The sequence below is a fragment of the Halyomorpha halys genome, unplaced genomic scaffold (assembly GCF_000696795.3).
Source record: "Halyomorpha halys isolate HHAL.00 unplaced genomic scaffold, Hhal_1.1 Scaffold170.1, whole genome shotgun sequence".
NCBI lineage: Eukaryota > Metazoa > Arthropoda > Insecta > Hemiptera > Pentatomidae > Halyomorpha > Halyomorpha halys.
The window spans coordinates 966,342-981,726 of record NW_027107231.1 but is presented as its reverse complement, the minus strand read 5'-3'; the positions used below and the strand labels follow the sequence as shown (position 1 = coordinate 981,726).

At 30.1% G+C, this 15,385-nt stretch overlaps 1 protein-coding gene across 5 annotated transcripts in view; it reads right to left on the bottom strand.

Annotated features, from left to right (window-relative positions):
- The window catches only part of bs (blistered), a 417,141-nt gene that overhangs the window by 30,818 nt on the left and 370,938 nt on the right, over positions 1 to 15,385 (bottom strand). For 3 of the 5 annotated variants that reach the window (XM_067045519.1, XM_014417852.3, XM_014417853.3), the window contains one exon: positions 12,396 to 12,485. The exons of the other annotated variants lie outside the window; for them this stretch is intronic. In XM_067045519.1, coding sequence (XP_066901620.1) covers positions 12,396 to 12,485 — 90 coding nt within the window. The remainder of the gene's footprint in view (positions 1 to 12,395; positions 12,486 to 15,385) is intronic. 5 annotated transcript variants of the gene reach the window in all.

The window sequence follows — 15,385 nt, the reverse complement described above, 5'->3', positions numbered from 1 at the left end:
TTTTTTTAAATACCCTGAGGGTGCGATATGATCAATAGGTGCTAAATTTTAGTCCAGGATTTGTCATAAATTAAAATTCAACCATCAACCTAAGGCACCAGAAATTTAGATTGATTGTGTAAGCATACACGATAAATCGAAATTTTTCTACTTACCCCAATTAGATGTCTTGTTGAATACAAATATAGTTTACATTAAATATTATCTTAGACAAATTTTTGATTTCAATTAGAAAAATAAGTTTATAAATAATAACAGAAATATTTGATTTTTCATCGCTGCTTTTGTTTCTGTTAGATTCTGAACAAAAAATCTGTCTTGTTGCATACAAATGTCGTATATAATGAATGTTATATTAGACAAATCTTTAATGTTAAATTACAGAGATAAAGTTATAAATAATACCAGAAATGTTTCAGTTTTCATCACTGATTTTGTTTCTATTAGTTTCTGCGTAAAAAAAGTAACATGCACCAAACTAACATTTCATTCCATACATTCTTTCAATAAAGGACAATTTTGATTCTTCAATCTTATAAAATGTAAACATTTTTAGAAACTTTTATTTCGAGGGGAAGGGGGGAAGAGAACTTCATTACCTGAACTAATAGTCCAAAATTTTAATAAATGAGAAAATAATTTATTTCGAAATTTTTTATACCGACTTCATCGTTGAAACAAACTAAGATTTAATGTACCTACTGTAAGCATCTTATCCAGAAGTGAAATTTTCAGAAACGAAAAGTACTTAGGCAATGAGACTAGGAACTACACAATAGTGTGCTGATCCAGCGGAACAAAGCATATTGCTACTGGAGAATCCTTTAATGTAGATACGTCACTAAATAAAACCCAATTTATTGGATCGAAACAGAGAAGTATTATCAAATATATTCAAAATGATTAAATAATAATAATTATTTAGAAAGTTGTTCATAGAATACCCAATACGATATCAAACCATTCAAGTTAAATCATGCTGCAAAAATAAAAGAATGTCAACAAATATTGTAAAAGGATCATTAAAACGTTCATAATCAATAACAAAACACAAGAATATAAGACATCATATGTAATATAAATTTAATAGTACATTCACAATTATATCAACTCCTAAAGGGCAAAAAAAAAAAACGAGGGAAGACAATATGACAATATCCAGTCACCATTTGTACAAAAGAAAGTATGGTGTTTGAAAATATGCAAATTATAACCACATCACTACCAAATAATTACATTAAGTTTTAGTGTGTTTAAAAATAGGATTTTGAAATCTTTTATTATATTATTTAATAGCTTAAACTAATAAATAAATATATAATCTCATGGTGAAGGAAATTACAAACTGGTATTTAAAAAAAAAAATTAACATTACCTTGAAATCGATTTTGGTCTACTAAAATTTTTCAAGTAGCTAAACCATATAAAAGCCTTAATACAAGTTTTGGAAAAAATTAATAGCAATTACAGTAGGTTATAATTAGGAGATGCAATTACATTGGTTTAACTTGTAATTGGAGTTGAGGACCACAATTGAAATTACAGTGTTTCATCAAATAGTTGCAATTATCAATTATAATTACTAGTGATTGTAGATATAAATAGAAAGTTCATTTATGGAGTTTTGATTGTGGGAGTTTTGATTCCTATTCCTAATGTTCTAGGTATATATGTCGGGATAAGATTAAGATTTATCATATTGAAAAAACTGGCTGTGCTAAAATCTACAACTTTGAAAATGGAATTTAAACTATAGTGCATTAAGGTATCAATTGTTATGATATTTTATATTCAGATAATAATGTTTGCGTTTAATGAAAATTTTTTTTTTTTGTTTCTATCACTATCTCAATTTTAATTCAAAATGAAAAAAATAAGAAAAACTCCGCTGATTCATTAATTATTATTTTTTATCCATTTATCCTTTAAAAAAATCTGCTCATGATGAATAAACAAGAGTACACAGTATTTTGTAAATTAACATTGTTACCATATGTTAAATTTGGGCTGTACAAAAATAATACTAAATACTAAAAATACGTTATTAACATTATGAACTATATAATGAATAATATAAAACGATTTCGTATTAATCTATTGAGATACGGAGATAAAAAAAATCTCAGAAAAAATTCGGGTAACTGGGTTTGGGTTACAAAAATCCGTTTAAACAGGGTTCTACTGAATTAAAGATAAATGAGTCTAATTCTAACAATAGAAATAGGATTCGCCGGAGGAAGCAGTTTACTTAAAATCAGGAATTCGGAAAAGTTGAAAATTACCACAACCAGTTTAGTTAGTCCTAATTTCGGAACCATTCATAAGAGGTAAAACTACCATTATAGTATTTGAAGTTTCTGCAATTGTAACACCAACGGCTCTTTAGTCATATTTTATAGTGGTTCAAATGCCTATCACTGAAAGGGAAAAATAATTAGTAAAAACTACTACGAGGTTGGGGGACTTACTTTAGCAAAATCACTAAAGAATCGACTACTTGAAGAACCTTTTCAGACGAAGGGCCAAGAGAGCACCACGAATAGTTTAATTAAAAAGAAGAGGAAGGCCTATTAACCAGAGAGGAGCACGGTATGGCTCGGGGTAACTTATGGAAGATATTTTGATATAGTGGCGGGGAACAGGTGCGTCCCGCTTAAAATACGCACTACGGCGTCGCTCCTTACCGTCTTCCACCATTTTATTTATCGTTCTCATTAAGATTCTAGAAATAAATGGGACTACGACGGCGCAGTACAGCGGCCACTTTTCCACCACAGCGGCAGTTTACCATCTGATTTACGGCATTTAAAACCATTACTTAATTACCGCGTTGACTTAGCACATTCCCTTCTTCGGGTGCCAGTTATGAATATGTAAATACCGAAGCGGCGGGAGGATCCAAGTCAGGTAATTACCGCGAGGTAGCTGATGCGCGATCAATAAGGCACAATCGGGATGCGCAGATGATGGAGAACATCTCGAAGTATCATTATCTAGAAGGCAGTTGGCCGCTGACGAGAGAGCGTGCCATTATCATATCTTAGGGCTCCTTCATTACCGAGCTCGGGCCTCTGTAGCCTCCTTCAGGAATGTGGTCCGCACCATATGGATTCATTTTCTACTCTTCCTATCGTCTCGCTATGGTAACTTCAATGGCAACCTCGGCACGGATATCTAAAAATGATAAGGACACAATGTTTCTAGCGGCCACACATCTTTTTTTTTTCCATTATGTCAATTACTTTGCACAAAGTAAAATTTTATCTTAGTAAATAGAAAAATCTATCGTACAAAATAGCTAGTGGATTTCGGTTAAAATTATCATTTCTTCATAGAATCGAATAAAGACTTCTTGTCTTTAATATCTAAAAATAACGAACAATTTTATTTAATATATCATCTTTTATCTTAGATAATTATTGATTATAAATAATCAATAAAACAAAAACAAGTAATTTATAGGCTGATAAGAATTTTGAAAATTATTTCTGGTTTAAGTATATAACCAAACAACATAAAAGTAAACCAGTTTTGTCACGACATAAGGTTAGGACGAAGGCTTTTATTTTGATTTGCATTCTTTAGTAAAGTTCTTTACAAATGTATGAATTTAATGTATAAAGTAATGTTATAAATAAATTTTGCTACAATAATAACAATAATTCATTTTACAGTTCTTACAGGATGGCAAACAACGAATAACTCTATGCTTATGGGTTTACAGATAAAACTATGGCTCAGTATAACAATCGGTAATAAAATTTTTTGAGGAAAAAATGGAGGACATGATTTCCCATATGAAATCATGAGGTGAATTTTATTGTATAAAATAAAATATATAAAGTAGAAGATTGGTGTTATATAGTTTTTAATATTGTTATAGGTTTTTATAGTGCATGAATATGGGACAGTGGTCCCGAAACGTTGTACAATGTTAATGAATAAATAAATAATAATTTATTGAAAATGATGGAAGTAATAAACCTCAAAAAATTATAAAAAATTGACTCACCAGACTTCCTAGAGAGATAATCCAGGTAAAAAAATTATTTGTCATCGGACTTTAAATTTTTAAACAATTAAAAATTAATAATGCTCAATTCAATTTGTAAGGCATTAAGTTAGTTTAATAGATACATTCTATAATAACAATGAATCATTGATTTTATCAGACATCCACCCAGTCATTTCATTAGATATCCTATTATTCAAGATTTACCCAACATAAAAATGTTTTTAAAAAAATTAATACTTTATTTATAAAAGTACTCCTTTTCATATTCAAACAAAATTCATATTTTTTTGTTTTATTTCTAATAATATATTTGGTTGAAATTTTTATACTATTGTTTTGAAGGTCGAAGAAGACACTAGTTTTGTTCTGATGAAATGGTTACCTTTTAACACTAGTTTAACACTTTTTTAGAAGTAGACATGACCATATACTCAATAGATTAAATTTTTTTTTCTTCTTCTAATGATCCTTACAAGACACTTAAGAGTTAGTATTTTACCTTACTAATGGTATAGATATTTTTTCCTATACACGAATCACTTAATTTTCACAAATTCAATCATTTTTCGAACATAGGTTGTCTCCAGACTACCTCGTAATATGTGTATAGTCAAGTGTGATCAAATAATTTAAGATTGAATTCAAGCTGCTATTTCCTGTGAAGGATCAAATCATTCATTATGAATACGGCTAGCTTTGTTCGATATAAAATAAATTAATGTGTAATGGTATTTGTAATCATTTGTTATAACTACCATTTATTTTATTTAAGTACTTGAAAGAACGCTTCCCATAATTTCATTTGCAAAATCTGGAGTGTGTTTAAAATATTCCTATTGGCGTGTCCAATCCCTCCCACCCATTATTTCTTGATATAAAACACATTAGGGTTGTGAAACCAATAAAGAAGTATAATAATGATTTTTTTAGATAGCAAAATTAAGGAATATGTCAATTACCACTTTATGTGTCTGATAGTCATCCAAAATCAATACTGTGGGTCTCATTAACTCTGAAATGAGTAAAAAAAAATCAAAGGAATACTTGATGCAGTAATTGGAACAGTCTCTAGAAAACCTGAGTCAACTCTAATATTGAGTTACTTAATTATAGGCAGACCATGCCGCGCCTATATGCCCTTATGACTATAATGATCCTTGAGACAGTAGGACAGATCACACAGCACCACACTTAGCATTCGTAAACTACAATATACCGGTGAAGGCGTAGCCTCCATAACCTGTGACACCAAGGCACATACGCTGCTACAATATCCGCTCCACAGTGCGCCCTGAATGTCCATAGAGCGCCACTGATCCGTTATTAAGAACTACCGCGAATGCCAACGACGGAGGGCGGAACTTCTTCCGTGCCTTCCTTCTTCCGCTTCCTCCAGATCCCAAGCCGTCTATTAGTAGTCCTAGGTCTGCCAAACCCCCGTCAACATCCGCTATGGTCTCGTGACATATGCACGTATCGATTTCGAATATTTCCGACCACATCTTCACTCCTCACTGGCCTACAACTAGAGGGTAGGAAGTGAGAGCTTGGAACTACGGTTCCTACTTGGAAACTACGCCCATAGACTTTAAAATAACTATATTCCCTATAATTAGATAATTAAGGTCTACGTCGCCATTAAGTTACAGTCACAAGAGCTCATCCAAATCAGAACCGTCTGATCAAATAACAGTCCAACCGAATGAGAGTTGATATATATTACAGGAACAATCCAATTTTAAAACAAATTCATTTTGACAAGAAGACAATAAATCATAATAACATCTCTTCAAATTGTAGTTACAGGAAAAACATCAAATACGGAGCTATATTAATAAAATACATGTTTTATCGACAGACTTTTTATGCTCCTATCACAAACTCTTATAATAAACTTCGCCAAAACTTGTAGTGTTCTAAAATAATCGTCATATCGAGATAAAAAATTCGTTATATTGAGGTTTACAAATTTATTTATTGACTTATAAATACCAAATTCAATTTAACTTCCCAACTATTCATATGTTTGGAATCAGAACTTAGTTGTTGTTTGTTAGGATTTTAAGGCGTAAACCCAATAGTCATCAACGCCCTTAGTATCAGAACTAATTTGTACGTCGTAATTAAAACATATACGTATTATTAATTTGTAAACTGAAATACATATGAAAATACATACATAAACTTCAGCAACACGATCTACTCCTTCAAAGCATACGTTGTCCGTCGCGCATTACTATTAAACACAAATAGAAAGTATTTACTTATAATAATTTTTACTGTTTATTATAAACTTATTATTTTAAATCATTAAATAGGTGGAAATGATTAAACAGGACCGGGAAGAGGGTAATAGAATGGCCCACAAATATCCATGAAAGTCCATTCGTTTTACTGAACTGGATAAGTACACCAATATGTTATATACAGGTAATTTTCGCTAATTAGAGGCTATTACTATTATTATGGCACTACAGTCTTACGAGAACCAAACAATAAAATAAAGATATATAACAAATTGATGTAAAAAGCCAATCAGGATTGATGCATAAAATTCCGGGTTTAAATCGTCCAGCTGTCTATTCAGGTGAAACTAAGCAAATGTTGAGTGATAGAATGTATCAACATAGGAATGATAAAAGAAATAAGGAAAAGGGTCCCACTAAACAGCAACAGTGCAGCACGAAGCTAAAATCCAACACAAATTTAATTTTGATAACACCATAATTTTACATGAAGAAACCAATATGTTCAAAAACAAAAATATTTGAGTCAATTTATACATCAGAGAACATCAATTATACCGTAAATTTTAAAACAGATACAAGAAATTAGAACCTACACTATACAGAGATTTTAAGCAAAATAAATTTATGATAAATATGAGTAAAATTACTATTTACAATTAATCTAAATATGAATTTTGATTATAAAACAAATACAAATTTAGACCAAAATGCAATTCGAAATAAATTACTTATAAGCCTGACTTGAGTGTATGCAAAGTAAAAAATAGTTTGTTAATATGATAGTTGATGGTGTTTGGTTGATGTAATATTAATTTTTTTTAAAATTAATGAAATTCTGACTAAATAGGTAACCATAAGCTTTGGTTAGCTTCTTAATAATTATTCTATTAATTTATTTTTCTATTTTCTATTTTATTCTATGAATTAATTAATAATTCGCAATTAATTCACTGTTTCATGAGGTAATTTGACTGCTAATTAATGACCTGGGCAGAATAGCCTACAAAACGTTTTTAAATAATTGGATGTGAGGTGTAAATTTATATTTAAGATATGTTAAATTATTAATAGGGCCGCCCATAGCTCAGTGGCTAAGACACAGTCTTTACCAAGTTGATGTCTATTAGTGGTGCCGGTTCGAATCCGGCCTGGGACGTTGACTTTTTTCATTGAGTGGCGGTCCCACAAAATGAAGAACTTTCACCTCCAACCACGGTTAGGCAGTATAAAAAAAAATAATAAAATAAATAAATTATTAATAATAATGTTGTGTTTAAAATTGTTAAAAATATATGTATAATATAAGTTTTTAATTGTTAGATTGTCCTTAAGGATGGCCGAATAGGCCGAAATGTTGGACTATTGATGATATAATAAAGAGTGCTGAGGCTTGATGTTGATACCAACTGTTTTATTTAAACAATTATTACTATTAAACAATTATGGCACCACACTGCCTACAAGCACCCGGACCTCCTCCACCACAGCCAAACAATCTCCACCATCTATTGCTCTCTATTTCCATCTTTCAACATTTAAACGCTTTAGGGGGGTCTAAGGTTCACTTCGTCCAGCCCTCTGATCCAAGAACGTCCTCTTTTCCGTTTCCCATAAAACACTTTGATTGAATTTTATACCTCAAATATTTCGGCCAATCTTCCCATTGTCAAGGATAATCTCAAATTTCAATTTCGCAGCTTCACAATATTTTTGAAAACAGTTGCAAAATATTAAGTACATTAGAATATTATTAATTAACCTATTTTTGCCTATGGCCTTTAATATGCATTCTATTAATTAAAAATTTGTTTTTGCTACTATAAAAAGATATTTTCATTCCATAGAATTAATATCAAATGATATAGATCACAAAAATAGATTAATTGACTACGTTATAATATAGTCCTTATATTATATTATAACCTGCAACAATTTTAGAAAGTATTATGAGGCTGTGACATTGAAAATTTAAATAATCCTTGATAATGGCCAAACATAGCCCGAAACCTAGGATATATAAAACTAATTATTATAGATTGTTAAGGCTAAATAGATCTAATTAAATTGAAAAATATAAGATGTCTCAACAAGAGTTCTGAAAAGATATAAAAGACAAAACTATTATTAACGAGTTTCTATTTTGATTTTGTTTCACTGCTTAACTTTTAACCCGGTTACAGTCTTATTAAATGAATAGATCTGAAGAAATTTACGGAAACCTTTTAAAATATACTGTAACTAACCTTTGACGTAGAATATATTACTTCTGAAGAAATATTACTTAAGTTGAATTTTCATAAATACAATTCTGCATCATTTACGTGCGCAGTTGAATTATAATTAATCCGTATTAAAAAAAGGCAAATGCGAATATACTCATAGAAAATCATCGTAAATCAATTTAAGAAAAATAAAATAAATAGAGAATGGAAAATTTAAAAGTAGAAAAAAAAACTCTGAATGAGGACCAGTTTTATCCGAAGTAGAAATATATTGGAGACGGAGGAAGGTGCTGTTAATATCGAGAGGGAACTAGTTATTCAGGTCCCAATTAGTATAATTAATTAATGAGCTCAATGGGGAGGCAATTTAATGGCGCCCGCTCTTCAGTACCTCCCCGCCCTTTGCGTCTCTTCTTTATTTTATTATTTTTCAACAAAATACGGAGGCCGGAATCCAATAAAATAATAATTACAAAAGGTAGGAGTTGAACCAGCAAAAACGAAATGTTGATCAAAGATCCTCTCTCAGACCCGGATCGTCCTGAGATATCATTAAATTAAATAAATATGATTTATTACTTAGAGCTAGTAAATAATATAGTAAATAGTATAGTAAATAATATATCTGAATAGGAGAAAGTTTTTAAAAAAAAAAGGCATTTGTTGTTGATTGGGGTTTAAGAGTGCTTATGTACTGCAAATAGGGCAGGTTGAGTTAAGTTATGGTTACTATACTACGCTAACTAGTGTGAGAAGGGCTAAAATTATTCCATACATCAGCAACGAAATAAAAGACAACCCACCCAAACCGGATTCGAACTTATACTACTATTCTTACTATACTATTAGTACTATACTTATACTTATATTACTCGAGAATACCAGAATATCATCTCACCACTGTTACAAAAAAAAAAGTGTCTCTTTAGTTTTGAAACAAATGTACCAAAAATTAAAAATAATTACAATTTGAAAATCCAAATGAAAATTAAACCTTTGTTTTAGAATTATAGTTTTCGGTACACATCTAAATAAAAAACAAATCAGGTGCGTTAGGCCCATCACATAACTTTCACTTAACGCCATATTGCAGTTTTAAATTAATTCTTTCATACAGTAAGTGAAAATAAAAATTGAATATTGTTAAATCAACGACGGAAACAAAATTCAGTTTATTTATACATTTTTCTTCATATCCATTAACTTATATGACTTTATTTCTTTGATATTAATTAGTCTACAAATTTCTATTTTTCTAATTAATCTAAAAAAGTTTACTCATCTTATCTCGTGAATTTTTCTGAAAAATATTTACGCTTTAGTTAATTATCAAATTCTTTCAAAATTTATATTTTAACATTTTTTATTACAACTAATAACTAATTATTAATTATTTTAAATGAACTAAATAGAAGTTACTTAATATTAAGCTATTTGGAAAATTAGGGATTTAAGCCCTGTTGGACTGTTTGAATTTTGATAAGACCAGGATAAAACCACTTAAAAATAACATTGACATTGACACGACGTCTATGTTGTAATTAGTTTTTTTAAATTAATTTTTTCTAATCTCATTGTTTAAGATATTATTTTATTTTAAGTTTACATTTGTTGTTTACTTTTTTTTTCTCTTTTATTTCTTATTTTGATATCATTTATTTTTGTTTAAATTTGTAAATATGGTGTTAATGGGCTCTAACTTGGTTTGCTTATGTTCAGTTTTGAGAAAACAGACATTTCCAAATAAATAAGATGGAATAATACCTTTAAAAAAGTAATAAATAAAAAAGAACATGAAGTAATGCAGTAGGAATATCATTGAAGTAAGAACTGAAGCAAGACCAGTACCGGAATAACAAACTAAAAAAAAATATTCTCTTAACACTGGAATTCATTATACAAGTTAAATACAAATTCATGAAGAAAATTACGGCACAGTTTACAATAAAAACAGATTAATTGAAAAACGGCGGGAAAAAGATGAGAAGCCAAGGATGATAATATAAAATGAAATATTAATAGAGCAGGATTGGAGGGAGGGGGTCGAATGTAAAGGAGAAAGAAAATAAGAAGAGGGTGGGAGAGAAAAAGTCAATGTTATACGGCAGGGGGAATATAATTATCGGCTATTTTATCTTTTATTCATACAGATTGGTTTTATCGGCGGAGAGGTGAAAATTGACAAACAGAAGGAGAATTCTAACCAGTTGTGGGTTGCCATTTTCGGCGGTGCTTCAAAGTCCTTTTTCAGAACGGCCATCTTCTGATGAAGAGCTCGCAGCAGTCAGAGGGCCACTGATAAGTCTTTTTAGACTCCTAAACCGCTGAATTGAAAAATCGTGGATTTGCTGGAATAAAACTACGGCTGAAGAACACTAAAATTGAATAAACAAGTACATTTTTTACTACAAAAAGAAAATACATACTATCCACATTTATGGCTTAAATCTTTTTAGAGCACAGTAATAAAGTTATCAACACACTCAGCAGAAATCTGTAATCTCATATTTTATTGTAGTACATCGTTTGTAACTTCAAATGGGGCCAAGTATATGTGGTTAATACAGCCGATCATCCTATAAACATGATGCAAATGTGAAATATGAATTTTCAAAAAAATATTATCACTACGCCGATGATTGCTTTAATTTGCAATCAGTCGTTAAAACCGTGGTTGCTATAAATGATATGAATAGTAATAACGTGAACCGCTTAAATACATGCAGGGTGATCAGGTGTTCAGTACATTTTTTTGAACTACGGCTCTACAAGTAGGTAATTTTTTCAAGTTCACCAGATTATTCCGCAATTAAGATACCCATTTTATAGAGGCTGGGTGGACCCCTGAGTGTAGTAAAGTCAAAACAGAAGGAAAACGACTCAAAATCACTGCATTTGGATAAAATAAGTTAATGAGCGTTTCCAAAGTAAAATTTTATCCCTAAAAAAATTTTGCAAAATGTGAGTTTTCAGTAGTTTTCATATAAGCCATATCTCATGTTGTATATCAATATCAAATTATTAAATAATTAACTAAAACGAATATTTTTGTTGTTATTACTATATGAAATTCATAATATTAGTAATATTCATATATTATAAATCATGCAGTAAAATAAACATGAAGACATTAAAAATAACATTAATAATTAATATCATATTATTTTAATGATTTATTATATTATTTATATTAATAATTTACAACAATATACATAAGCTAGAGTTTATTTTTATTTTATTCTTATATTATTTTCCCATTTGATGTGTTTCTTTTATACTGACCCTATGAAATATATTATATTTATTACATAATATTATATAAAAGAAGAATAAATATAACATATAACAACAAAAGATTATGCCATTATTGTCGCTATTTATACAATAGGGGAAAAATAAACTAAAATATGGTTTAAACAGTTTAATGGCCTAAGGCCGAGCTCTGAATAGGCAAAGATAGCACGACTAAGTGGCGGTGAGTATCATTTGGCCTTTCCAAGGAATCATTTATTATACTCAAATATTTTAATTTCTTTAATTCTGCTATTACCGCCGTTTCACATTGAAAAACAAAACAAATAAATAATAAAACTTACAATGATTGATTCAATGTTAATTATGAACAAGTGATATAACCTAATTTGATCGAAACAAAGGTCAAATTAGAAATTATTAAACTTAAAGTAACTAATTAAATGAAAAACTAATAACTTTAATAAATAATTGTTTATAATATTGTTTTAATATTTTAGTGCATATGGCTCAACCCTTTAGTATTAATTTAACCAAAAGCAAATTATAACCTAAGACTCGAGCCGCACCTACTAAAATACAAAAACAATATTACTAAATAATAATTTAAAGAAATAAATTTAAAAAAAAAATTAATAACAACATAATTCCCCTTACCAGTAGTCCTAGGACTGAGAAGAGGTGAGTGCGGAGGAGGTGGCAGATGTGTCGGAGGCGGTGAACGTCTTTGTTCAGTTTGTTTGTCACCTAAAAATTTATGAACTTAAAATTAATATTTTAATAAATACGGAATATAAATTAAATCGACATTAAAAAAATATTTAGTAACAATAGTTATATTTATGAATTTCAAACAACTTTTCTATCAAAAGCGTAACATAAAAATAAACTACAACTCAAAAAGAGCTATCAAATTTATTCCCATTTTTATTATTAGCTAATATTTCTAAAGCCAAAAACGAAACAAACGGCATAAGAATAAAAACAGAAATCGAAAAAACCTGAACTTGATAACTATTGATGAAATCAATATGAAATAGAATAAATAAAATATAGAAAAAGCAAAGATATATGAATATCATGTATCATTAACTTTTCGAATTATCAATAAACCTTCTCAATCAATATTTTGATGCTAATTTTAATACAGCGATAGATATTTTAAAAATTAATTAGGAATATGAAAAATGTTTTATGTTTCATAACCACGAAATTACAATAAAATTAAAAATTTTATTACATCAAATATAATGTATACTTTTCTTTCAAACAGTGAACCTGAGGGAATGCTATCTATCTGCAGCATTTTCCATACACTGAAATATTTTCATACACGTATCATACAATCAATAAGTATATTTAATTTGTTAGTAACGGCTTACTAATTGCTATGCTAGATGGAACATCTATTTTGAGGCAAAAAAAGAAGTAGTTCAACGATCAAACTTATATTACATCCTATAGAAGCTATATAGCGATATATAACTAACTTCGAAATCTTAATAATTAAAAAAAATGATCAATAAAGATTTTTTCAAATAATTTAAAATATTGAAATTATATATTTTCAAGGAAAGAGACCCTAAATACTTTTTATCTCCTTTATTTCTATCTTCTGGACGAAATGTTGGCCAAACTCCATCAAATTACTAGGTATCTGATTCTCCTTTTAACCAACAAGAATTTTATATTATCTTTAGCCCAACTTTATGTAGACCGACTTGTCACTTACTTGTCCATTGCATATTGAGCCATCCAATAACAAGTATATGGATACTCAACAAAACATAGAAATAAAGCTAATAAAAAAAAATTAGTACCTCCTGATAAAACATAGGTATGATAAAAAAAAAGTTTATTATTATTTTCTCGAAAATTGTGAATTTCAGACTAGCGAAGATTTTCTTGGAAAGGCCTCAATTTATACATAAAGCTTTTTAAAACCTACAAAACTGAAGTAGAATATTTTGGAAGATATTACATCCCTTATTATCGAATACTAGAGTTTATCCATTGATGTCCCCAGAGGATGGTAGATAGATAGTATTTAATTTTAGATACTGACATACTATAAGAATAAAATTCAAGTGAGTTCAAATAAATAAGGCCAGAATTTTATTTAACAACCAAGCAGCCAATAGAATGGACTAAGTCAGTAAAATGCTACTCAGCCTTGCTATGATTTGTACTATTCCAGGTTGGGCTGTAAACAGTTCTCCCTATTCAGTGACTAATTACCATATAAACGGAACACCAGCCTATCAAAGAGACAGACCAGCTGGCAGAAGTAGGGCCAGGACATTGAGAGAGGCCGCCGGCACCGGAGATAAAGAGTCAGGTCCTGTATCCTCAATGAAAGGACAAAGATACCGAGGAGTGGCTTTTAGAGTGCTGCGGGGTAGTCCCGTCAGAGCTGCATTTACATTCCCCGGCCACTAAATCTAGAAAGCTCACGTACGGTTCCCGCCGCTGTTGTTCTAATAGATATTCTTTAGCACAAATGGAGAACCCTTGTAAGGGTTAGTGGAGGAGTAACAACTCTACCGGGCTAAAGAGGACCCAAATTCACGCATAAAAGACTCAAGTGGTTTGGGCCGCCACTCATTCAGAAAAAAAAGTCTACAAAAAGAAATAAAATGACGCTATCACTGAAAGCTTCTTCACCAGTAGAGTTCCTGCTACCGAGGTCATACCCGAAGAGACAGGAGGGTTACATAATTTCGGAGGGTGTCCGTTATCTAGAATTGTCCAAGCCAAGGAGATTCATCAGAAAAACGAAAAATCGCCAATAAAATAGCTTCACTTAAGGGAATCGCCTAAAGAAAACGTAGTTGGTCGTGTATGTACGAAACATCGAAAAAGAAAAAGCTGACGCATGCGTAAGCTTATCCTTCAGTTCTTCGGACATAAGCAACCGATCTTTGTGGACTTTCAATATCTCATGGACCTCACTGATTATAGAATTGATATTGGATTTGAAAAATTTGAGTCAATTAAACCTTCATGGATAATAAATGAATGTAATGACATTAAAAATCTTGTATTATCACCACTGATGACTTCAAATTCAAGATCGCCAAAGAAATACTAAAAATGACCAGGGCTTCTCAAATTAAGAAACAGAAAAAAGAATGTTTAAATATTTTATCGGCCAACAATGACTAGAAGGGAGAGTTCCTTATTGTTAGCTCGCTTCTTGTTAACAAAAATATTGTCATATCCTTTTAATATTTTATAAAATGTTTGTGCTTTTATTTTTTTTATTTCTCAAAATTCTAAAGCTCACTCAAGTAATATAGTGTCTCAGAGACTCCGAGAATCGTTCCTCAGCCTTTCTTTGCAATATGTACAATCTCATTGGCACCAATACCTTTATATCCAGTTTTAAACATTTGAGTCTGATGGTTTTTTGAAACCCATTTAATAACTAGTGATTTTAAAATTTTTAATATCTAAAAACTATTTTTCATGGAAAAATACTTTTAGCGAGAAAAAATATGTATATCTAGAGCCAAAACTCTATATTAAAAAAAATTACAAATGGTCTCGGCAGGTTTTGAAATATATATTTCATATATATCAGGGTGAAGGAGTAAAAAGAAAAACACTTCTTGGAAATAACTTATATATACATATATATAATAATT